Genomic DNA, 25,258 nt, shown 5'->3' on the forward strand with positions numbered 1-25,258 from the left:
ATATATTTGTAGATGGTTACTTAACAGGACACTGTCAAGGTATTTTTGTCAATTTTTGAATATTCCTTTCTCAATCAGCATTAATAAATGCTTGGCTCCATATTTGTCTAGCTTTCAGCGTGTTAAAAGCTGGATTGCAATTAATGGCTGCATTAAAAGAGAAAAAGAAAAAAGGAGCAAACAGTCCTGAACTAACAATTTCAATGAAGGGATAAATTGAGCATTTCCAAATACTTTGTTTCCTGTGTAATAGTTTTGCAAAGATATGAACAGCCTCATGCACAAGAGAAACAAATAAATATCTGGAGACAATGCTGTAAATGTTTCAAACTAGTGTTTTCTAAAGTTCACATGTAGTAAGCTTCCAAAATATTAATCTCAAGAAGAATCTTTTTCATTGTATTTTTCAAAGAATACAAAATTAGAACACAAAGATGAAGAGATAAGACTTGTTTCCAGTCTTTCTCTGTGATTCAAAAAACACTAATGTTTTGTACAGCTGTAAATATCTTAATTGAAAGTACATTCCAAAATTGACTTAATATGGTAATGCAGAGATTATTCATCTTTCTCTACAAATTCAGACTCTAGGTTTTTCTGTCCAACCCCAAAATAGCTCTTGCATATTAAATGAGCAGTTAATAGTCTTCATATTGAAAACTTACCACTGATTCTTTTAGCTTATATTAAAGGAGAGATTTCCTTCACAGTAACAGTGATGATCAACTCACTGGAGGAAGAAGAAAATCAGTTGCACCATGATCTGCCACAGATGTTCCCAAATGGATCACTTGACTAAAGATTTAAACTCTATAATCCTTTAGATGGGCATTCCCAAATTGATTTAAACAACATTGATAGATGATTAAGCTGCAGGAAGGAGTTTACAAACAAATTCAACCAAATGCCTCGGTGCTAAGCAAGTGTAAATATTCTACTTGTGCATTCATCCCCCTTGAGCCAAGTTGTTCTAAAACATTTTGGATGATGAAAAAATTTTGAATGTCATCAAGTTTTTCATTCTAGTTTAGACATCCAGTAATAATTTTTCTCCCTTTTAATTTGGTTTCAGATTCAGTGCATATGTAACCACTCTTCTCAGATGCCTCCCCACTCTCTTCGCTCCTTTCCCTCACCTGCTTTTAGTCTCAAAAGATAATTAAGTTCATAGAAGCTCTATGAAGATCAGCAGTCAGGTAGGGGAGAGACACAACTGGATATTCCACTGAATACTATGACAGGTAAATTCAGTTTGCTATGAAAGACAGCCAAACAGGGGCCAAATAGTGAAAACACTTCTCATCTTTTCACTTGACAAATTGCTACACAGGACACATGAGAGAACGATAACAGCATACGGTAGTGTTTCAAGAAGATGAGAAATTAACTTGTACAAAGTGGAACTTCACTATTTCTACTGCTCACAAATGTGATTTTACTTAAAACCTACATATGTATGTGCCAAAAAACTGCTCTAGGAGTCCTGCTAAGCATACTTACTTTGTGTCTTGATAATGAGCATTGCAATATTAATTAATTTCTTTTTTCAAATCCCATTTATACAGCTCACTATTACATTTTTCCAATTTTCCTGGGAATGCATAGTTCCAAACCTAGGAGACTGCAATTTTTTCAATCTTACATGGATCTCTGCTTCTTAATAGGCTTCAAATGACTCTCAGTTCATTTCTATTAAATTATCTCTCTGTGCTATAGCTTCTTTTATATTTAGTATTGAAGCACTATATTAATATAATGCTTATTCATACACACTTACTCATCTTCTTGTAACAGTGATAACATTTTTACATCAGTGGCATACAGCTTTCTGCACCATTTTTCCAGAAGGGATAAGTTTATTCAGCTATATTCACAAAATTCATAACTAAAGAAGCCAAGGAGAAGTAATTCTGTATACTGCAATGCTGCCTCACATGAGTCAAGAGAAATAATATATGCCTCCAAGTTGCTTTAATAGGTATAGTCTCCTAGATGTGATACTATCATTGCCCGAAGGTCTGTAAACGGGCCTGCAGTTTGATCACACATCTATTCAAGAAGGAACTGGCAACATGTGGTAAGCAACAACAACAAAAAAAAAACAAAGAGAATATTTTAGCTATTAAGTTGCTGCCATACAGTAAAACTGATGCTGCAAGACCACAATCATAAAATGCCAGTCTTATTTATTACAAATTCAGTTTCACAGCTTCTTATGAAACATTTGCTATTGCATCAAGAGAATCTCTCTGGTAATTTCATTCCAACATTTCTTTTGTTTTAGGAGAGCTCAGTCCTAAAGCATTGTATTATTAACACCTCAGTGTTTTATTTCTACCAAACAAGTAATATCCACCTATAATTTACACATCTTGAAATAAAGTTTCAAAAATTTCTGATTTTATATTAAAAAACCTCCGAACTTCAAAAAGGGAGTTTGAGTCGCCATGTAAAAAAGAATATTAATACAAGAGAAACTGCTCTTCTGTTGAGTAGCTCTAGTGCAGCCAACGTTAATTACACAGAACAAAGCCCAGAAATTACTGCCATTTTAACAGCCTTTTATTGACATTGTCAAAATAAATGATATAAAATGAAATGGGCACACAAAGGACTACCTTCTACCTCGAAGGGTAAGCGCTCCATTTGTAAACAAAGATGAAACACAGCCTTAAGAATATAAAATTAAAATTGTATTTTAGTTTAAATATTTCTCATACAGACTGCAAGTCAGATTGCATGTTCTCTGGTCTCTGCCATTTATTTGCTTTTCAAATTTTTTTTAATAAGTGAAACAGTTACAGTGCTTTTCTTTCAGGTCAATTCTGTGAACTTTAAAAAGAAGGTATAATTGAAGTTCTAAGTATCTTCAGAGACACAGTTGTTGTCCAAATGTGAAGAGGTGTCCAAAATCACCTTAAGACACACAAGAATAGTAAAGAATGTTATAGTGACACAACTGTAAGAAGCCATAATAGTGGAAAAATGGCCTAGGAGAAAAATTTCCAGCGACTCTGAAGTCTCACAACTCTTTATGTTGACAGGCGTGGCTTGTTTTTCCTTCAAGGAAAGTGTGTCAAAATGAACTGGATTTAAATGACTGCTAATTTTTAGTGTGATGAGTTGTGAAGGTTATACAAAGAGAGGGGAGAGGAAGAACACTGCTCTGGTTAAAGCCTTGGACAAGGTCTCTGCTCACAGCTCAGTATTCCACTCTGAATTTGCATATACCTAGCTCATGTTTCAAGTCCTGTCTGAAAAACAGAGCTTTTTTATCATATGTCACAACTCCTGTGAACACTATATTAAATTAGAACTTGTCAGATGATCACTTACTAATTTCATCTAATCTATGTAGGGAGAAAAAGTGACGATACCTACACGTATGCCAAAATGGGAACCTGGGTATAATTTGACTTACATTTCAAGAGCTTATCTCATCACATAACAATAGTAAAATGAAAATCAAATAAGATTTATTACTTGAAAAAAGTAATGAGTCTAGGTGAAATGAGATAGAATTAATGATTTTATCTAGGACACACATTATAAATGCTAAACAATGAGAATAATAATTTGGAACGAGCTTGTTTATTCTTTGTTAACCAACACATTGTCCTCAGGGTTTTGCAAATGAATTGCTGATTATTTACATACCATCAGTCAGTCATCAGTTTTAGTCAAGACATCAGTCATATTTGCCTAGCATTTTTCTACACCAGAAAAGATGTTATAGTAAAACACAGAGTATCTGATATGTCCAAATAAATAAACACATTCCGATATATTAAAAGCACACATATTTCAGTAGTTTATTACTTAACTACAAAACCAAAGCATTAAAATGACAAAATATGGCAGGAGATGGAACAGCATTATCAGTTTAAGTCTATTTCCCTATTTTCCTTCCCCAGAAGGACTTCCTAAGGGTATCACACGGGCATATTAAAGTGTTATATGTGCACTCCAGACAGTTCATTACGCAACTCAAACCCAACATTTAATTCATGGACATCTTTTTGCCCAAATTTTGATGTACTGGTAAACTGCTAAGGCCTAAGGAGTGCACCTAATTGCACCCAATGAAGCCAAATTAATGCTCCTCCCCACTGCCCCTTCTCTCCCATGGATGTGCTGTTTGCAATGATTACAGGTCCCAGCACGTGAAAGACATACAAGTTCTAGCATGAACACCTAAACTGTTAAAACAGAAATAGAGAGTCAGGAGGTCTAAGTTTTATTTGTTGTTCTTTCACTGTCTCGCTGAGATGCTGCTGGACTAGGCAGACTTTCCTTTAGCCTTCAACATCTGAAGTCTCCTTCTAAAACAGAAAATACCTACATATACCTTCTGTAAACAAGCAACTTCCTTCCTAAACAGAAGTTACTATAGAAATTAAAAGCTTTATAGGAACATGGCACATTATTAACCAGCAATTGGTGGACAAAATACTGTGCATTCTTTTGGTAACATGGGAGAAAAACAACAGAACATCCTACTTTTTTGTGTTTTTACTTTGTATTTTATGGTATTATGATTAATGACATTGCCAGTATCAATCAGACAAAAATAAAAGTGATGGATCAATCGACCTCAGTATGGTTATTGATGAGAGTAACTGTTTCAATGTTATAGCTTTAATTTTTTTATTTTTATTTTTGGCGTAAATCTCTACACCTAAGAAACCAAGACAAAGTGAGTAGTGTTACACATGCCACTACATGGTTATTTTATAGACATATATTTTAAAAAAATCCAAACAAACTAAACCTCCTTTTAAGACTGGCATCCATGAAAGGATTTTGTATATTACAAAAAAGTTACCAGTGCAAATCACAGCATTCAAACCAAGCACGACTAAGAATCATATGAAATCACCATACAGATGTACATTCATGTTAATACTATTCTTTCTTAAGAAGACATAGTCTAGTAAACTGAAAGCCAGAACAAAAGAACCCCAGAACATTAAACCAACCCAGTCCTTGTAACAGCAACTGGCACTTTTATAAACAAAGTTTACAGTAAAATGTCAATATATGAGCTGCTGTAGGATCTAAGCCCTGATCTGAAGCCTTCCAAAAAAGCCAGTACTAGAACAGGGCTGTGGGCTCAGCATGGGAACATCCTTCATAAAATCCTACCATCATGCTTTATGCACTTCTGTATTTGCAAATACAGATTTGCTGGTTCATGAGCTTTACAGATTATGTGCTACCTTCAAATTCTGTGCTCAACAACTTCTCAAATATTTTTTCCTCCAAGAAGAAACAGCAGTGGAGGACGAATGTAGGGGTTTTAAAAAGACATATTTCCAAGATCCACTTCTCAGTTTAAGACCACTGTACATTGCTTGTTCTACATACTATGGGCGGACCACGACACATAAAACAAGCACCACCATTATGTAATAACCTGCAATTTTTTTTATGGCTATTGAATTCCATTCTTCCTATGCAATACATAAAATGCAAATGTAAAGCAATAGTACAAATTACAAGCCCTAACAAGGCAGTAAATCTGAACCAAGTCACGCAACATAAAGTGTCTATAAACTTTCCCACCAGATGCAAAAAAGGCTTTCAAAAGCTGCATTTTTAAACTTATTTTCAGTATTTTTTTAAAAGAAAAATAATGAAAATTCCCCTACCTCTAGTCATATCTGAATAGCAAATTAATAGTTCTACCAAATTTGAGGAGAATTCACAGAAATTGAGATGAATATTGTAAGATTTATCAGTAGATGTGGTGGTCTTTTCCTTTACTTTTGCATTATAAAAATAAAATGTTTAAAAATAAAAGAACTGTCATCAAAAATACAGTTGATTGGAGACTATGATTCATATTAAGATCATAACCTATTAAAATCATCAGCTGTGCAGAATGAGCTGTTGCAGTTGACAGATCTTATTAACAAAATCTTCCAATAAATTACAGAAAAAGCTGATTTTAAAAAAATGCTTTTGGCTTTCAGCATATGGAGCTTAAGGTGCTCCTGACACTAACATATTTTATGTGGTTTTAGTGACTAGATGGTACAAACAAGTCATCTTGTTCTGGAAAAGCTGTACTAATAAACTTAGTGAGAATGAAGGGAATTTTTTTCCCCTAGAATTCGAACGTAACACATTTTGATCTTAAAGTACACTTTTATACAGCTTTGCTTCCCTTGGTTTGTGGGTAGAAGATATTAAGAACAAAACCATGAAAGGATGACTATTAAATCATAGTGTCTGTAAGTATTGCTGCAGCTTCACTGAACTAAAGCAGCTATCACTTTACTTTTAACTCTCCAGTATCAGAATCAGTAGGTTCTGTGACAAAACAAGAGCTGACCTATTCTGAAAATCTCTGAGAGGTCAATAATGTGACTACAATAGTAAGACCAGCCAAGAAGCACAATACAGTGGAATATGAAAGACCTTACACACTTTTACCTACAGTGACAAGTGAAACATCTTGCAAAATAGAAAACCAAAACAAGCCCCTCAGACATTCACAGCTGACAGATCTTACGATTTTTAAGCTGTAATGAAAAACTAGACACTTAAAATATTTCATCACCAAAAGAGTCTAATTTTCTGATTCCACAACTTTGTAAAATAACAGATTTAGTGACATTAAGATATATTTTTTTCCCCTCTCCATTTTATTTTTGGCCTCAGTCAACATTTAAGGTCTAGTGCTTGAAGTTTTGCCTGCTTCTGGCACTGGGCTGCTACTCTGACAATGGCCAACATATCTAGCTAAAGGAGCACTTCCTCACTGCTACTTTGTTGTCATTTTCAATGAAAAACGTGGACAGCAAAAATAAACCACAGATTACTGGGCACAGGCTAAAATGAAAGACTCTAAGAGACAAACATCAATGACATCTACTACTGATAAATGTCTTCTGCACACACAGCTTACATTTATTTTCCCAGCCTCTAGATCATGCAATTTACTGTCTTCAGCTGCTACAAACACTACGGTTTCAAATACTGCCAAGTACTAACTTGCACAGACCCATTTCTAATCTAAAATCTCAATGGCTCATCATAATTGTGTGCTATAAAGTTTGCCTTTATTAACAGAAGCAGCCCAGACAATCATTGATGATCCAATAGTCTGTTTAAGTAAGTCAATGCTGGTATAGTAATCAATCTAGTAATACCATACTGTCATCTACTTTTAAATATAAACTATTTACTCCAAATGCTTGCATACATCTCAAGATAAGGAATACTTTATGGAGTGCAATTCAGGTAGTTAACTTCGTGCCTTTGTCACAAAGCCTTAAGTAGTATGACATTATCAGCAATCTAAATTAGCCTAGAAGATCTCTATGTAAAGCATGGTCAGAGTATTGTGAATTATGAGGACTACATATTATTTCAGGACTATATATCAGCCTTGTAAACCTCTAGCTTTGCTGTTGGTAAAGAGGTAAAACGACACCAGGCACCCACAGACCTGACAAGCTTCACACAGTATGCAGGTCCATCATTCTATCCACTACAACAGAAACAGCACACACAGCCTAACATTCTATGCTCCTGTGAGAGGAGCACAGACTAAAACAGGCTAGTGCAAGAAGATCAAGTCAGATCTGAACTCCACATCATTCTTGCCACTGTTGTGACCTCAACACTCTACACATCAGGTTTTAGTTAGTCAGCTACAAACAAAATCAGTGAAGTTTAAAAGCAAAAGAAAATATTATTCTTTTTCAGAATATTTAGCTCAGATTTTTTAAACAGCATTAGAAATTTTTAGACAAGTGCATTTGTCTTTTGGCATTTGCAGCAATTTAACACACAGCTTGAATGCTGTCGAATAAATCAAATTGCTAAAGCACAACAGTAAATAAATTGGCCTGGCAAAAAATTTCATTTGCCCCTGCATATTACATTTTTGTTTGTTCTGTGCTATAGTTAATTACTCAAACATAGACAAGTATTGCAGTCTTTTCACAGTACCTGGAATTTAGTCTACGTTGTAAACAAAAGTTGCAATGAAGTCTTTTAAGAGACTTCCAAATGATGAAATCAGACTAAGGAAAAAAACACAAATATGTTCTTATCTTTCAATTTGAAGTTGAGGATAAACCTCTTCCATTGACAGTCTTACACACAACTGTTTGGCCCCTGGCAATGTGTCTAGACAATGTCTGTTATTTATTTCAGTTCTAAAAGATATGCACTAAATACAATGGTCATCACAAAAAAAAAAAAAAAAAAAAAGCATCTAAAGAAACAGGTCTGCCTTGCGTATTTCCTTTACACTTCAATACTGAGAAATTATTGGAAGGCTCCTGGTGACAGCATCATAGCTAAATTAGTCCTAATTTAACTAAATTATTCAGAGTACAACAAGCAGGTACATACACATAGGAAATGAGTATTTTAAAAGATACATACAAGAAGTTGGTGTTAATCAGGGAACATCTCACTTAGTCAAAACATTAAAACCCCACATGGAAATAAGAAGAAAAATACCTAAATGTCTTGTTTTTAAGGGCATCACTGGCAACATACTCGGAAATCCACTAATACTGTGCAATCATACTATCGTCACATAAACAAGTACAGTTGTAAATTACTGAGCTGGAGGTTTTTAATGATTTGTCATTATGATTACGTATGTGCCCCTGGCTGACAAAAACTACCAAGAAAGAAACAAAACTACACAGAATGAATGTCCCTAAGTAGCCAAGAAGGTCCATGGCATTCTGGCCAGTATCAGCAAGAGCATGGCCAGCAGGAGCAGGGCAGTGATTGTCCCTCTGTACTGGGCACTGGCGAGGCCACACCTCGAGTGCTGTGCCCAGCTCTGGGCCCCTCACTGCAAGAAGGACATTGAGGGGCTGGAGCGTGTCCAGAGCACGGCACTGGAGCTGGACAAGGGTCTGGGGCACAAGTCTTGTCATGAGTGGACAAGGCATCTGGGGTTGTTCAGTCTGGAGAATTTGAGGCTTAGGAAGGACCCTTTTCTCTCTCTACAAACACCTGAAAGGAGGTTGTAATGAGGTGGGGTCACTTTCTTTTCCCAGGTAACAAGTAACAGGAGATGAGAAAATGGCCACAAGTTGCACAGAGGAGGTTTAGATTGGATACCCGGAAAGATTTCTTCACTGAAGAGTGATCAGGCAGTGGAACTGGCTGCCCAGAGAAGTGGTGGAACACCTCTGGAAGTGTTCATCTGATGTGTAGATGGGGCACTTAGGGACGGGTATGGGGTTATTAGTGGACATGGCAGTCCACTGGGTTAACAGTTTCACTTCATGATCTTTTCTAACATAAAAAATTCTAAGAAAATTTGAAAGAGAACGTATTGGATTTTTTATTACTGTGGTGCACATAGTATCTGTAAAGAGGTAGAAATGTGAACTAGAGACTGACTTTCAAAACTAGTATGTTCAGGGAATACTTCCTTTTATAAAACACTGTAGAGAAAAATAAAAGTGCTGCAACCAACATAAAAGAATTTAATTCAAAATGAACATGCTGATTAAAAATCCAACTGCAAAAAAAAAGCAAAGTATACAAAGATTTTCCTGAGCCAAAGCCACATTCTTTTCAAATAAGGGAACCTTAATGAAAGATTTATCATAATAAACTTTGCAATAGTTTGGGCCATCAGCTTGATTCTGTGGCTGTTTCAACACAAAGTTTTCACTTATATCAAATGGATTTGCATAAGAAAACAATTTGAAAGTGTATACAAAGGTCCACATTCAATTAAAAACCTTTCCATTAAAGTATAACTTTTTAAAAGAAAAAATAATGAATGTGCTTTTTAAGTGTAAGCCAACATTTCTTTTAGAACAGCTCTTTAGCATAGAAAATACACAATTATGCTCTTTCTTTCAAATGCAAAGGAATATGCCAAGAGAAGTTATGAAGAGAGATTTATCTGCTGCAGACATTATAATGGGTATTATGTTTCCAACAAAATAAAATCTGAGGAAATTTTACTACAACTGAAGAAATTTTGCTACAATTTTAGAATTCAGAGGAAGAAACAGTGTACTCTGCATTGCTCTTTTAACTATCTTCAGTCTTCTCATCTATTTTACTTTAAATGTATGTACACTTGAATTCAATTTTAAATTTAGTGCCATGAATACCTTTGAAATAACCTGGCAAATTCGTCTCTTCAGTCCATAACAATCCAACCTATGCTACCCCTTCAAACTTTTAATCTTTATAGGAAAAGTACTCTCACCACAATCAGTAAGAAGTTGACAGAATAACATCTTAAGATTCCAGAGTTTATTCTCAACAACCCCAAAGATTTTGTAACCCTGCATACTCATCTCACAGCTTACATGGTCAAACCTGTGTACTGGCTTACGATACAAAGCTTTACAGTCATGCCTATAGTGTGATTACCTACTGACATCAATAAGAAATTCAGAAGATCATTAGAAATCACTGGGATACTAGGAGTGATTGATTAGGCAAAAATAATGGTCTTCAATATTTCACCAGATTTTAACACAAGTACTATTAACTAAACATAAAAAAGATGTCAGAGAAAGCACAACAGGTTTGAACTTTGCAAATCACGACAGAGAAGCTGCTGCATGCTATAAGGTTGGCTGCAGACTAGAACATAATTCAAACACATTAAATTCTGCAGTAAAACATTAAACTGTTAATACACTAACAGCCTTCAATTACTGATTGCTCTTCCACCTTTCAGGGTAATATTTTAACAATTATTTCCACTGCATCAATAGATGCTCTATCAATCATGTACCATAATCCAGCAGGTAGAATCAAAACCAGCATGGCAGCCACAATGGAAAATTTACTTTATTGCAATACATTAAAAGTCTATTTATGCCAAAATAAAAAGACCAAAAATTTTTCATCCAAGAAAAATTATCTGGACAGCTTAAAAGAAGTCTTTTTCATTTAATAGCTTTATGAATTTGGAGTAGTCAGAGCACAGTTTTATTTAAATCACATCAGAGTAGTTATGATTCTATCCACTTTTATGTTGTGTATGTTGTTGTCACAAGAGATGACATGCATCTAGCTCAGAATACAAGAAGCTGAAGGCAGCAAGGGTATAAGATGCTGCCTGCTACAAAGCACATTCTGTCATAAGCCACGCTGGAGCCTAAATCAAACCATTTTTCTACTGTCAACAAATACTTCTGGAATCAAACAATATTCCTTCTCCTGTGGCTACTCAGCCAGACTACATGTCACTTTCCTACTACAGATAGTTAACTTGCCAGCTTGCACTGTAGAAGCCTGATCAAGGAAACGGAGGATTTCACCAGTACATTGCCAATCAATAAGCCTCCGCTACTATAAAAATCCAGGCTATAACATACAAAAACACATTAATTTTAAAACCCCAAAACTAAGATATTAAGACTTCTGAAATATCAAAATAAAGGCAGACTGGGAAACTTAGATTCTGCTACCTGCTCTGTGTGTCTCTTCACCTCACACTACACATGAATGCAAAATAAATACATGTTTTCCTTCAGACTAATGAATCACTCAGCACTCAGGATGAACAAAGCTCCAGGAGGAGACTTGTGGAGCACTAATGATTTACCCACAGTATATGAACCTTGTTCAGAGAAGATGTTTAGTGAACATGACTGGGAACTACCGTAAGGAGGAGTATGTTGTCATGCATTAAAACATTACTCTCCAGAAACAGCAGCAGATTCTACCACAGTGTTCCTACATGATGACAGGTTCATAAGTCATACACCACCTTCCAATCTGGAACTCTTCCCAAAAACTGAACAGAGAGGTACAAGATAGCCCTGCAGCTGGAGCTATTGAACATATTCCTTTTGCACTTGTCCTGAAATTCTTGACTCATTTAAAATTGTTTCTGAAAAACATGGCACTTGGGAGTTCTGGCAGCAGCAGACAGCAGAGTTCACATTATACATTCTCAGTCTTCTTTTTTTCCCCAGCATCTTTCAGGAGGAAATCACAGCTATCCTGCAGTCCAGGGGAACTGTTGGTGGGCCCTGCTTAACACCAACCTTCCCGAAAAAGCCTTAGCCAACTCTCTTACATCTGACCAGAAACATTCCCATCAAGTGAGACGATAAAGCCCAATGAAAGACAACAGCTGGGAGAAGAGCTGCTACTGAAAGTATCTGCATACTTTTGAGAAGCAGCTCATTACTCAAACAGAAAACAACTACAGGAGGTAGAAAGATCATAGGATTACAATCTCAAACTGCAACCAAATACTTCAGTCGGGATTAGGGTTGTGCCTGCCTTTATTTTCGTGCTTTGTAGCTTGAGACATTTTGTTTGGTGAGGACTCACACTTGAAATTGTGATTTAACAGTAGTTGAAGACAGTTCTTATAATAAGGTGAAGAAAAGGTAATGGAATCCATTCCAACAATTTCATCTCAACACATCAGTTTTTAAAGATTAAGTACCTGTTCTTCTTTCCAAATATTCAGAAGTAAAAGAAGGCAGACACATGGTTTAAATGAAAGATGAGTGTTGGCAACATGAACTGACTCAAACCTTGTCTGCAGTGGAAGTTCTGGCACTTAATTCTGACAGTCATGATAGACAGAAAAACCAGATCTCTCACTCTGTTCTCTAAATATAGTAACATTGACCTTATGATGGGCTTCCACAGTAGCTGCTTCAAAGAGAGACTGTCCCAATGCTGTAAAAGCCACTCATTTCAAATTCTTCCATGGTGGTACTTCATCACAAACTGCTTTTTCTGTTTTTATTTAGCAAAGAAATAAATGCTTTTTTATTCCAACTTGCAAAAATACTCAATAATCCTACTTTCTGATAGTATCTGGTCGAATTTCTGTTCATTGTGAACAACGAAGCAAAGTAATCATTGAAGCTTTCAGTTCAAGTAACCAGAATTTACTTTCATTCCATGTTAAGAAATGGTATATTTAGTTTGTTTTTCTGCTTCTACTATCAAGACTACTGGTATAATTGAGACTGTTCATTAAAAATTCCAACACTGACACATCATGAAATTTCACAGACTCACATAAAAGATGCCACTAAAGTGGCACACAAAACAACAGTATATCCAACATCACCTTTCCAAAATATAATCCAATCAGATTTAGAAATATTGAACTTTCAAAGTCTTGGAGAGCAGGAAGGCAGGAAAGTCAAAATATTTACTAAGGAGATTGCAGTAATTCATACTCTCTCATAAATACTGTCAACTTAGACAGTCATTTTTACCTTGAGCAGGTATGTAGGAATATTGCTGAAATCAACAGGCAACTTCAAGAGGAAACGAGCTGAGAACTCTCCAGTCTGTGGAAAAAAGGTAACACTAATGAGACCTGGTAGCTAAACAAGAACCACAAATACTATCCAGAAAAACATGTAAGAACTCATACCAAAGAGAAGGGTTGAGATTTAAAACAAAATGGCTGAATAGCACTACTGGAGAGGAAAAAAAAATTACAGATTTCACAGGTGTCACACGAAAAAACACCTTAAAAAACATTAACCCTCATTGCCAGTAAGTCAACAGCAAAAAGTATTTAGAATAAAACAATGTGCAGGACAAAAATCAGACTATTATTTTGTTATGCCCTAAATATAGATGTATCTTGGCTGTACTCATTTCCGGACAAAGGTCTGGTGAGACCTGCAAAGAGTCGGAAAGCAAAACTGAAAACCTGACAAATTGATAAGAGCATATAGATAAAACAAACGCATCTTTATAAACACTAGACACATATATGTAAGAGAATTTGTGTTTACAAAGGTCAGCACATATCAAAAGTGTCCTCTGAATAAACTCAGAGGGAAAAACTGAAGTAGAAGATTTTAAATAATTTGTTTTCAGGATTATGTAACTCTAAACACCTAGACAACCATTTACTGAAAATTTGCCAAGCATCCCATACACATTGCTCTTTTTTACATATAAAGGGTATGAGAAGGAAATGGAAAGGATTTCCTTTCTGTTTCATACACTTCCTTAAAACCAGACTTTGTCTACCTGGTTATGAAGCAACAAGTTAACTGTTTCTTAAAAACAAATGCCTGCCTGATTTCCTCCATAATAATTTTTTCTTAGTTCTACTTTTCTAGTTCAATAAAGTAGCCACACAGCAGCTATATTTGTTAAGTAGGTTGAATTAGCAGTAAAGGGAGTGTTAAACATTGATTTTATGCAATTAAGTACAAAAAACTGGAATCATTTGAGACAAGCTAACCAATTTGTCAGTGCCAATCTGTTTTTGGGTCCATCTACCATGCATGAACTAGAGATAACTCATTCTGCCTTTAAGTCACTAAACAAGAAAAAACAAGATCTGGAATGTGACTGAAATCTTCCCCATGGTACCTTTCAAGTTATATCATTTGCCAAAAGGGTTTGTGTCATGTTGGGCTGTAATCCACCCTTATGCCAGCTAGCTAAGAATTGCCCTTAAAATTTGTCACTGGTAGTCACACAAGATAGGCAAAGAAATTGCTCATAGAAACACTATGCAATAAAAGGTGAGTGTACATTAAAGTCCAACTGTGAAACCTTTCCTGATTACACCACTTGTGAGGAGAGATGCCAGCTTCTGTTGGCATGATGTATTACTGATATATGCAAAAAAATCACCAACTTCTTGTGCACGTGCAACATGAAGAGTGCTACGATGACAGTAAGGGTCCTCACTTTTTATCCAGAGTGAAACGGATATTACAGATAGTGCTTCTCTTCTGGACTTTCAGAAAATGCCATACAACATTTGCCATAAAATCTAGAAAATTATTTTTGGTATAATATCAAGTCTGATGAACTGGGATGGCCACTGAACAGATGAATGACCTCTGATCAATGCTGCTCTGATCATCAGGTGCTCCAAAAAGTCTTGATATTTCATATAATTCAATTGAGATTATTTTGCAAACTAATACTTCCAAAGGTGTTCTGGCTGGACAGGGAGCAGCCCCTGTCCATGGTCCTCACCTTCCCAGCCTGAACCACCTGGATACAGGCATCAGGTGGAGACAGATCAATTTCTGGCCACATCCCTGATTAGGTATTTAATGGGCTCCTGCATCTGCTGGTACTCTACCAACATGAAGCTACTAAGCCAGATAATAGTTTGTTGATTCGTCACATATACTGGAGACTTACACTTTAGGAAACTGGAGATAGTGGAACAAAAGTATAAGAGTAAATTTCTGTTCCATTTTGGGTGAGAGTGCTGAATTCAGGCCTTCTCTTCAAAGTATTTTTAACTCATGCACCTAAGATGATTGCTTTCATAACACTGTGCTAGGCTCATACTTGATTATTTCAGAAATCTGCTGAACTACTATTGATTCCTTAGAGGAAGCAGCAACATGAACTTCAATTACTTCCAGGCAGAGAAGATAAAAGGCCATTTATCTCCTGCTTTTTAGAAAAACAGTCCTATTTTGCTGATCCTTGAGGCTAACAAAACAGTTGCAAAGGGCAGGAAAGAGAACTACACAAGGTAGTTTCACAGGTTTTTTTAGGACACTAGTAAACAAGCCTCTGTCACATATACCAAGTTCATAGAATCTCCAAGACTCTCAAGAGTCTTCTTGACAGAGAATGAAGACTTGGAAAAAAGCACACACTATGGAAAAATCTATAGCTCTGCTACATGAAAAGGATTTGACTCGAAATGTATTTAAAATTTATTTTATTGGAACATTTTTAATTGAAAAAGTATTTAAAATTAAAGAAAAAAAAAGTTCTTTATTCAGTCACCAAAGACTGAGAAAAGACTCAAAAGGCTTGAGTAGCTATGTCTTTCCTCTCAAAAATGAAGAAACCTCCTAGTTTTCTAGAATCTTCAGCAGAATTTTTGCATGTGGCAAAAACTATGATAAAATTTCAGTACAGTTCAGAAAGCCTTCTGCACTTCAGTAAACTAGTCTGATGAAATTCAGAGATATAGCGAGTTGTTTGTGGTGCAAGCTATGGACAATAACATCTGTGAATAAATTAATTTCAATCAAATATTCTAATCTATAAGCATTAAAGAGGTCTGAATTTCTTTGCTGAAGAAAATTAAATCTGGATTCAAATAAAAAGGCCTAGATGACTTGCCTAAGAAAAAAAACCCAGATGGATGTGTGAGTTGTAAACATCCTTGAATCACTTGTAACTTAAGGATGATTGAAGTGATATAAAGCTGAATTCTAGGTCATGATAATAGGAGTGCTGAATTTTCATCCATTTTCAGACTGCACCTGTTTGAAAAGATACTGCTTCTGAAGGCCAGTTTATCTTAAGAGTATGTTATTTCTGAAAGCAAGAGGGAAACTAATTCATCTTAAATACCATTAGATATTTCCCCACATATCTTATTCCAAACTTCCCAAGAAAAACATATTACCAGCAAAAAAACCCCTGATTTTTGCAAAGCTTACTACTCTGTGGCAGAGATCGATTAAAAAATCCTATCAATTCACTCAGTAACCAAAATGTCTACATTGCCACTGGCCACATCTTAGAGACAGTATACACAGAGTGTTTCTATACAGAATGGCACATTTCCCATGTGGGAACATGGGCTATAACTTCTGGAAACAGATAAGCCAGTTCAATGTCTGATGTCATATGAAAGCATGGCCTCACCAAGTCACTGTTCGAGCCCATCTGGTCTCCTCTTGCAGAAAATTAGCTGGGTTAGTTTTCTCCTCTCCTAGAACAACTCAGCTTAGACCAGTGCAAGAGAGACAGTGGCAGCTGCACCTACCAATTAAATAAACTCAATCCTAATGTGGAAACATACCCTAATACATCCTACCCCTAAGTAGGCTGGTAGGCTGGCAGGGTGTCATACCAACACTGTTAGTCTGCCTCTCAAATCCTCAAAGCTAACTTGAACTTCCACATCAATGTTGTACTGTGCCCTCTAAACACAGCAGAGGCTTTTCAACTGTTTCAAAGTTTTCGCCTATAAACCAGATGAATGAACACCAGGTTCAAAACCAGTTCTCACCTGGAAATCTGGTTCAACCAAGGTAATGGAATACAGCAACATTCAAAACAGGGAGTATAGAAAATCAGCTGAAGTCAAATAGGAGTTTTTTCCACTGGAAACAGAAAGCATGGAGATCCACAGAAAGAACTTAAGTTTTCTGAAGTAAGAGTTGTATCTTTTAAAAGCATTTTAGATTGAATAAGAGCTTACCCAGTTGTTTTTTTTGCCAGCATAGATTTCCATGTTTTCTCCATACTGGGGCTCTTCAAGTAAAGTCTGATACTCAAACATGAGACGAGAGCTCTCCCGTAATCGGCTGCACTGAAATTGGTGATACTGCTGCACAAGTTCTTTCACAACAAGCAGGAGGCATTCAGGGTTTGAAGGATTCCAGGAAGCTAAATTCTGTTGAGTAGAGAAGAAAAAAGACCAAAATTGTTTACAGAAATAAAAGACAAGCAATTGGCCTTCTATACTGATACCAGAGGCATATATGCATGTGGAACCTCTGTGACAAAGCTAAACCATAATAGTAAAATATGAAAGTTCTAACATGTTTTGGAAGAAAGCCAGGTAAAACAGCAGAAGCTTAACGCCAAATAGGAGACCTACCATAAAACTGATAACAGGGCTACTACCAGGCTTACACAGGCCCAAATTACCATTCTGTTCTTTCCTAAAATTATAGTGTTGCATCTAGGAACTGGGAAAGTTTGAATTAAATTAAAACTGATACACAACACACAAGGATCAAGTAAGTACAGTCTTGCACAGTAACTGATTCAGAAAGCAGTCAACCAAGTCAATATGGCAAATTAACACCAACCACAGAAACTGATCTGCTCCATTATCTCAAGCAGTGGCTACATTCCCAGTAGTAGAGTAAATGGGTCCTCGTCTCTTGTGATTTATTTCACTTTAACTGTCTCTTCACTTGAATTACCTTGACTCACCTTCTTAACACAAATGTCACCCATACACAGAGGTCTCTTTAATTTGCCTGGCAGAAATTTTCAGTACAGGTTCAATGTATTTCAAGAAATACAGCTAACAGAAATAAAAATGATAATACAATTAAGGTAACTGTGTCAGTAACACAGTAACAATGTTACCACTCCTATAATTGGTTTTGGTCCGTCTTCTGTGCACAGTGAGTTTTATTCAGGAAGTATTTGGTGTTACAAACCATACCTAATGTGACCAATGCTGCATCTAGCTGACCAAAAATGGACCTATGTGAAAGACAAAGGAGGACTCACCCTGTAGTCCATGCTGTTAGGACATGAGACAGCACTGACTGAAAGTACTTAGGTGCTCATTTGCTTTGCACTTGGATCTCCAAGTGGTTTTCTTGATACAATCTCAGAGCATGTTAACAGAGTCACGTGGCTTTTGGTGAGCTTTGAGTATAAGCAAAATCAATCTGCATTTCATAGAATCATGGAGCAGTTTGGGTTGGCACAGCCCTTAAAGATCGTGTAGTTCAGGGGAGGGACACCTTCCACTAGACCAGGGTGCTCAAGGCACCTTCCAACCTGGCCTTTGACACTTCCAAGGATGGGGTATCCACAGCTTCTCTGTGCAACCTGTTACAGTGCCTCACCATCCTCACAGGAAATAATTTCTTCCTTATATCTATTTTTCAATTTACCCTATTTCAATTTAAAGCCTTTCTCCCACCTTTCCATGCTGTTCTAAAAACTCCCTTTCCAGCTCTCTTGAGGGCCCATTTAGGTACTAGAAAGCTGTATATCACACAGATATTTGACAATAAACTAGCTGTAACAGAATTTTGAATTGCATGGATTGTACAGTTAACATTAAGAAACTCAGAACTAGCAAAGATATCTGCATTTTACAACTAAGTGATGATATAATATAGTGGTTTCATAAAATTTGTTATCCATATTTGTAGTCAATGTAGTTAGATGCCATGTTACTTCTTCCTGTGAGTTGCAGACATTTGAGAAAAAAAATCATATTTTGTGTAACACCAGAAGTAATAAATACAAGTAACAAACACAAGTGAACAGCTTGCACAGAGAAGTTGTTCAGTCTCTGTCCTTGGAGATACTCAAAAAGTGACCAGACAAGAACCTGGACAGTCTGATCTATCTGATCCTGCCCAGGCAGGGCAGCTGGGCTAATGATCTCTATGTAAAGGTTCCTTCCAACCTTAGCTAGTTTTAGCTTTATGAAGAGGTTTACAAAAAGCTCAGACTGAAACAGGATCTTAGCAAGGTGAGACTCCACAGCACTGGCCTGAAAAGAAACAAATGAGTTTGTGTATAAATTTTATCTTCTGATACCCTGCAAAGGCAGATAGAAAACTTAATCAGTTACTCACTAGGCACCATACTTCAGCTCTCCAATGAAATTTACTTGTAGCCTGATGGCTAACTAAGATGGCTATTCCATTAAAAACGGTTATAACTTTTATTATTTCTGATGACTTTAGATATGTCCCTATGGAATAGTTTTATATAGACTTCAGTACCTGTGTATGACAGCTTAATATTTCAAGTGATTATCTTTCCACAACTTTATACTTTTTTCCCGCTTAAATAATATATATTAAGATCTTGCCAAAATGAATTTCTTGTTTTCAGCATGACCACTTGAAACACACCAATCTAATTTGTCAGTGAAAGGAACAGGAAGTATGTATTGCTGTGTTTTACATGCATGAACAGCTACACGATTGAACTGTATTCCTATTTTCCTGCTCGCTCTGATTCTGGTATAAAAGGGCTGCTCAGCATGGCTAAAATGCTATCCTTGAGCCTCTGCCTTTAGAGACTTCATATTTGACCATGGCTTGATGTAAAAGTACTGTTTTCACCCCCTTCTAGACAGTAGGAACACTTACAGAATGGGAATACTATCATTGCCGTATCTTAAAAGGTAAATGACATTCCAGAGGTATTGGTGAATTGGTGACATACTAATGCAATTCGTGTAAATTCCTCAGTTACTACAGGGCGACTGAAAGCCTTGTTCTACCTTGTCTGCCACCTACAGCTGGTAAAAATTTGTTTGCAACTTGAACCCATTCAAGCTTATCTAATTCTACAAAATACTAGAGAAAAATCTGTCAGGTAGACAGCATCTTCTAGGAAACACATTTTCTATCAGGCAGTCTGAAACCAGACTGCATATAACCTTAAATTTCCTGTTCCCAAGCTGCTGCTCAAATAAAACATTTCCAGAAAGCCAGAGGATGTAATATGCCAGTATGTATTGATATCAGCCAGACAAGTGGGAATAACCTTTCCTCCTAATGACATTGGTATAACACAATAGAAATGTTCTGTCAAAGGAAATGACCAACAGTATTTTAATAACTGACCTAAATGCAACTGAACCTTTTGTTTTTAAATAACGTTACACTACAGAACAAAAAAAGAGCAAGAGGAAATCCATTGTCATTTGTGCAGCACAGAGCTAAAGAAGTGCTCTTTTCAAAGAATTCAAGAACATTACATCAAACCAGTGTTTATTGCCTTAAAGCTACAGGAATTAAAATGAATGATTTGACTGTAGGAACCTTACTAAACACCTCTCATTCAGCAACTCAAGTTTCAAACTACAAACTAGTTATAAAAACAAATCCCCTGATGTACAATTCAGTTACCTACCCAAGACATACAGGAATGAAAACAGATTCTCACTGATGAAAGAAGAAACACACAAGGGCTACACAAATTTTCTGAAACACAAGTACTGATTTATATAAAATGTTTTTAGCTTTAGAATTGTATTATTGTAGTTGCCAAATAACAATGTCATTTGGCATCTGGCCACTAAATTTCCATCCATTTTGTTAACTTTGCAGAAGGGTTGTACTTTTCACAAGATCTAAACTCATAAATTTTAACACAAACACTACCAAATACAATGCCATGTTTATGTATGAAATTTTTTTTTACTTATTTGCCCTAAGCACTAGGTTTATTCACCTGAAAATACTGTTAAACAACTTTACTGTAATCCAGTTTCAACAGGATGTCAAAATAGGTGCTATATTGTTCTCAGTTTCAAACAGCACCTTCCTCATCTTCCTTCTGTTTTTGAAATCAAAGACAAAAAACTACCAGTAAAATACATTGTTGAAATCTAAGGCAGAATTTGATTTGTCATTTATCCCTTTTAAAATGTCTACATTGCTACAATTTGAGCATCACAGAGATTCTTCTGAGGACACACAATTCATCACTTTAGTTGATGAGAGTAGTGTTCCTGCAACAGTAAGATGACCTTCTTCTTTAGAGGTAAAGGACCCTCTGAATAAGATTTTATTTAGTGATGCAGTATTGAATTCACTATTAACTTTGGAAATCAGCAAAATCTTAAACTTGGAGCAAAAAGAGTAGTAACCTTTATGCTTCATTTTCTGATTGTTTGCCTGAAGGCTGCATTCCAGCTCTAACCAATCCAGCTTTTTAAGAGATTGTAGTTAATAAGATTTAAAACATTAGAAGAACAGAGCTACTGGTGTTTGTGTTTCATGGCTTAAAGTTCTGCTGCAAAACTCAGATGTTGTGTAAGTATTAAAATCTGATGCAACTTCAAGATTATGAGTTTTAGTTGTTACAACTTTAAAAAATCCTGGGAGTAAGAACACAGACAGATCACAGAAGCCAACAAGGTATGAAAAACACAAATACAGAAATAATAAGACAATTATGTATATAGAAGAAGACTTGTTGTTTTCCATAGCTTATGCCAAATTCTTCTGCCTTGCTCACAAATCTATACATTATCATTTTACCAGAATCACATGCATACTGAAAAGAGTTGTTCCTTTTTTTCTGAGTTTGCTACAAAATTGTGAATAAAATGGATTTTATAGAGAAAAAATAATTACAGTGACTAGGGTATTGAGACTAAGTTACATACTTCACTCAATAAATCCTAATTTATTTAAAGATTTCTGCAGACTTTCAAGAGAGTTAATAAATATCTTTAAATGAACTCTGCAGTGCAGACTCCCAAAGTTACTCAACAGTTAGCCAGTTAGACTGAAAGTGGCTTACTGCACAACAATATACTAGTATGAATCAACCCCAACTGCATCTGCAACTAGTTCTGCATTCATGCTGATCTCACATGATGGCCTACATGCACAATTCAGATTGGTTAGGACCATCATTTTTTCAGCCTATCGCTGAAGAATATACCTGTCATTTCTAAGCATACAGGTGGAGGCTCAAATAAACAATTCCCTTCTTTCTAGACATGGCTTGCATGTCTCTCCATGATCTCTGCTAACACGAGGAGCAACTTTATGCATCAGATTTTAATTTCAACCTTTCAGTTTCTAATTTCAGGGTTTTTTTGGTTTTTTTTTGGTTTTTTTTGGGGGGTTTTTTTTGTTTGTTTGTTTTGTTTGTTTGTTTGTTTTTGGCTTTGCCATACTGCAGCTTGTGTAACTTTCATTTTCTAAACAGACCAACTGTTGCCTCATCTTAAGAAGTACAGAAGTTTTAGTAGCAGGTTTAGTAGCATCCAAAGATGATTGTATACTTTTGTGGACACAAAAGTCTGATAATTTCACCTGTGATGACTGGATCAACTCCTGTCTTGGTTTGGACAGACAGGTATCTGTCAGGGAAAAACTGGAGTTTCCCTTGGAATGGAGAATATAAAAACCCCTTCCTCCAGATTGTTATAATTTTGCAATTAGGAGCTTTCACGCAAAAAATATAGGAATATTAAAAAAATGCAAATACAATAATACAAAAAAAACCCAGCAAGCAAACAATCAAGTCCTAGAAAACCCTGACGGAGTCAGAGATACAACTTGACACCCTGTTGGCCAGGGTGTTGGCAGCAGTCCAAATAAATCCTCCTGGGGTGACAGATGTGGTTCTGTTGGAGTAGAGATAATCCTGTAGTGGTGGTGAGATGACTCTGGTCTTCCTCTGAGAATCCAGTGGAAAAGAGGATGCTTGGTGTTCCTACAGCTCAGTTTTTATCTTGGTAGGAACAGATGGCTCCCCTCCCACTGGGTGTTGCATCTCACAATGGGATGATGTAATGTGTCATGTCACTGGTGAGCCTTAATGGCCCATTAACAGAAGATATTCCCTGGAGGGTGGACAGTGGTAGAAGAGATAACAAACACTGCCCCACCTGGTTTTAACAGCTGGCCTATTATCAGAAGGCATCCACCTCCCTGCCCCCTGGAGTTACAAGAGATGAAGGAAAAAAACCAAACATCTCCCAACTGGTTTGAACAGATGAAATAGAATACACATTTTTTTTTGGTTACATAACCCAAGACAACCCCATTTTTCCAGTTAGGGAATGAATGAAAAATGATCTACGGGAATAAATTCAAAATGGCCTACAGAAAAAGTAATGGAATGAGAACTTCCATATGATAGAGACCAGATTCCAGAAGCATCACTGCCCACAGAGTTTTAGCTACTGTCATGCAGAAGATGGCCAATAACTATTTACCTATCCATAAGTAAGCAATTCAACACAAGGAAGTTAAATGCTCCTTTGTGGCAGAAGTTTTCCTGGCCGACTTTTTTATTATAGAACAAAGTTTCAGGACAAGGTCTTGAAGAAAACATCTAGACCTTAAAGTGATTAACCAATAGCATGTACCTTCAATAAGTTTGCCCTCTAGCTTTTGTTGTATGGCAATAGGAATGGAAAAATAGTATTCTTATACAGAGATTAATAGACCACAGGCGTCCATCAAACTGTCTACACTGGAGAAATCCAAGTGATTTAGGAGATCTGTTCTGATAATCTGCCAGATATTAAGCTAAACAATCTCACCAAGGAGCATTGATTTTCACTAAGAAGTATAACCCCAGAGATTTTGTTGGGCTGCAAATTCAATTTGTGAATTCCCTGGCTCCTGATCCTGTCTGCTGACAGAAGTTGGCTGCACATTATGTGAACAGTTTGATAGGGAAAGGTTTTTTGACATTCAGACATGACCAGAGTTGAGAAAATGAATTCACTTGAAGTTGGTATAAAAGGCAGAGTAGAGCTGTTGTAAGGCCACCCACAGCGTGCAATTTAAGCCATTTCAACAGTAACTCATTTAAATGAATAGCAATGACACCAGCTGGATCTCCAAAAGAGACAGGAAAATTTGCAGCCTGACACTATTAGTTCTAGTGAGATCTTACAGGTGAGACAAGTGAAAAAACCCCAACAAAGTCACTTCTGAGACCTATTAGCAAAGATATGCAGAGTTTAGCTTTCCAAAGATGCCATACTATTCAGCTTCTGCCAACAAAATCACATTTAAATTTTGTTCTGGAACATTCTGTATTCTTTCCTTTATCTTTCCAAAGATGATCAAGAACCTATGCAAACTACTCAGTGCCTATGATTATCTATTCTCCAGTTTTTTCACAATACAATGGGTCTTGTGTTCCGTAAAGCTGCTAATTCATAGACACCTTCACAGGTTATTGCTTATTTCATAACTCCAGGCAATGTCTGCAGCAAACTATAATTCTACATTATCAGAAATGAAATACGGTAACAATTTCTAATTGATATGAAGTTGTTTTTCTTTGAAATGTGTTTAAATACCCAGGTTGCCAGAATATCTTCCAGGAATGTGATTTTAAAGAAGACAGATTGCAACTGTTTTTCCTGGCTATACTACAGGAAATAACAGCAAGATCTTATTTTAAGTTAGTGTACTTCTATATTTCTAAGCAAGAAATTAACTTTCATGAGAAAATGTCAGTAAACAAAACCTCCCAAGCCTGCAACAGTGGTAATGCATTTCTATAGCATCGTTCAACCAGAATTATCATAAAGAATAATGTTAAGTACAGATTTGCATTTTGTTTATATCTCTGCACACCACATGCACACAACTTGCATCCTACAGTGGCTTAAAATCAGTACCAATACAAGTTTTTACCCAAAATGAGAAAGATCACAGTGTGATATTAGCACTTATCTTCTGCATAAATACAGAAGAGAAACTGGTCCAGTGGTTACAGCATTAGCCTAGAAACTGGCATATCTGGTTTCAGTCCCTGCTTTGCTCTACTCCTCACAGGCCACCACAGGGAAATTGCTCACAGAAAAAAGGCACAGGATAATTATCTACCATATGCTCACATCTTTCTATCAACAGATATTTTTCACAGTATTTGCAGGGCTGGAGTGTTATAACAACTTCAAAGGCTTCAGTTTCTTAGCAGCCAGCACTTAAACATCCTACAGGCTGCAGCTTCAAATCAATCACTGTAAACCTACATGCCATCTACTTGTCATCTTTTTTTCACAGGTTCTTCATATCCCTCTCCCCCAAAGCACCACTGGAAC

At 36.4% G+C, this 25,258-nt stretch overlaps 1 protein-coding gene across 2 annotated transcripts in view; it reads right to left on the reverse strand.

The window, feature by feature from the left end:
• BABAM2 (BRISC and BRCA1 A complex member 2) overlaps positions 1–25,258 on the reverse strand; it is a 162,803-nt gene that overhangs the window by 95,877 nt on the left and 41,668 nt on the right. For both annotated transcript variants that reach the window (XM_063390839.1, XM_063390840.1), the window contains exons 5-6: positions 17,153–17,347; positions 13,209–13,283 (exon numbers count right to left, since the gene is read on the reverse strand). In XM_063390839.1, coding sequence (XP_063246909.1) covers positions 13,209–13,283; positions 17,153–17,347 — 270 coding nt within the window. The remainder of the gene's footprint in view (positions 1–13,208; positions 13,284–17,152; positions 17,348–25,258) is intronic.

The sequence above is a fragment of the Prinia subflava genome, chromosome 2 (genome assembly GCF_021018805.1).
Source record: "Prinia subflava isolate CZ2003 ecotype Zambia chromosome 2, Cam_Psub_1.2, whole genome shotgun sequence".
NCBI classification, from domain to species: domain Eukaryota; kingdom Metazoa; phylum Chordata; class Aves; order Passeriformes; family Cisticolidae; genus Prinia; species Prinia subflava.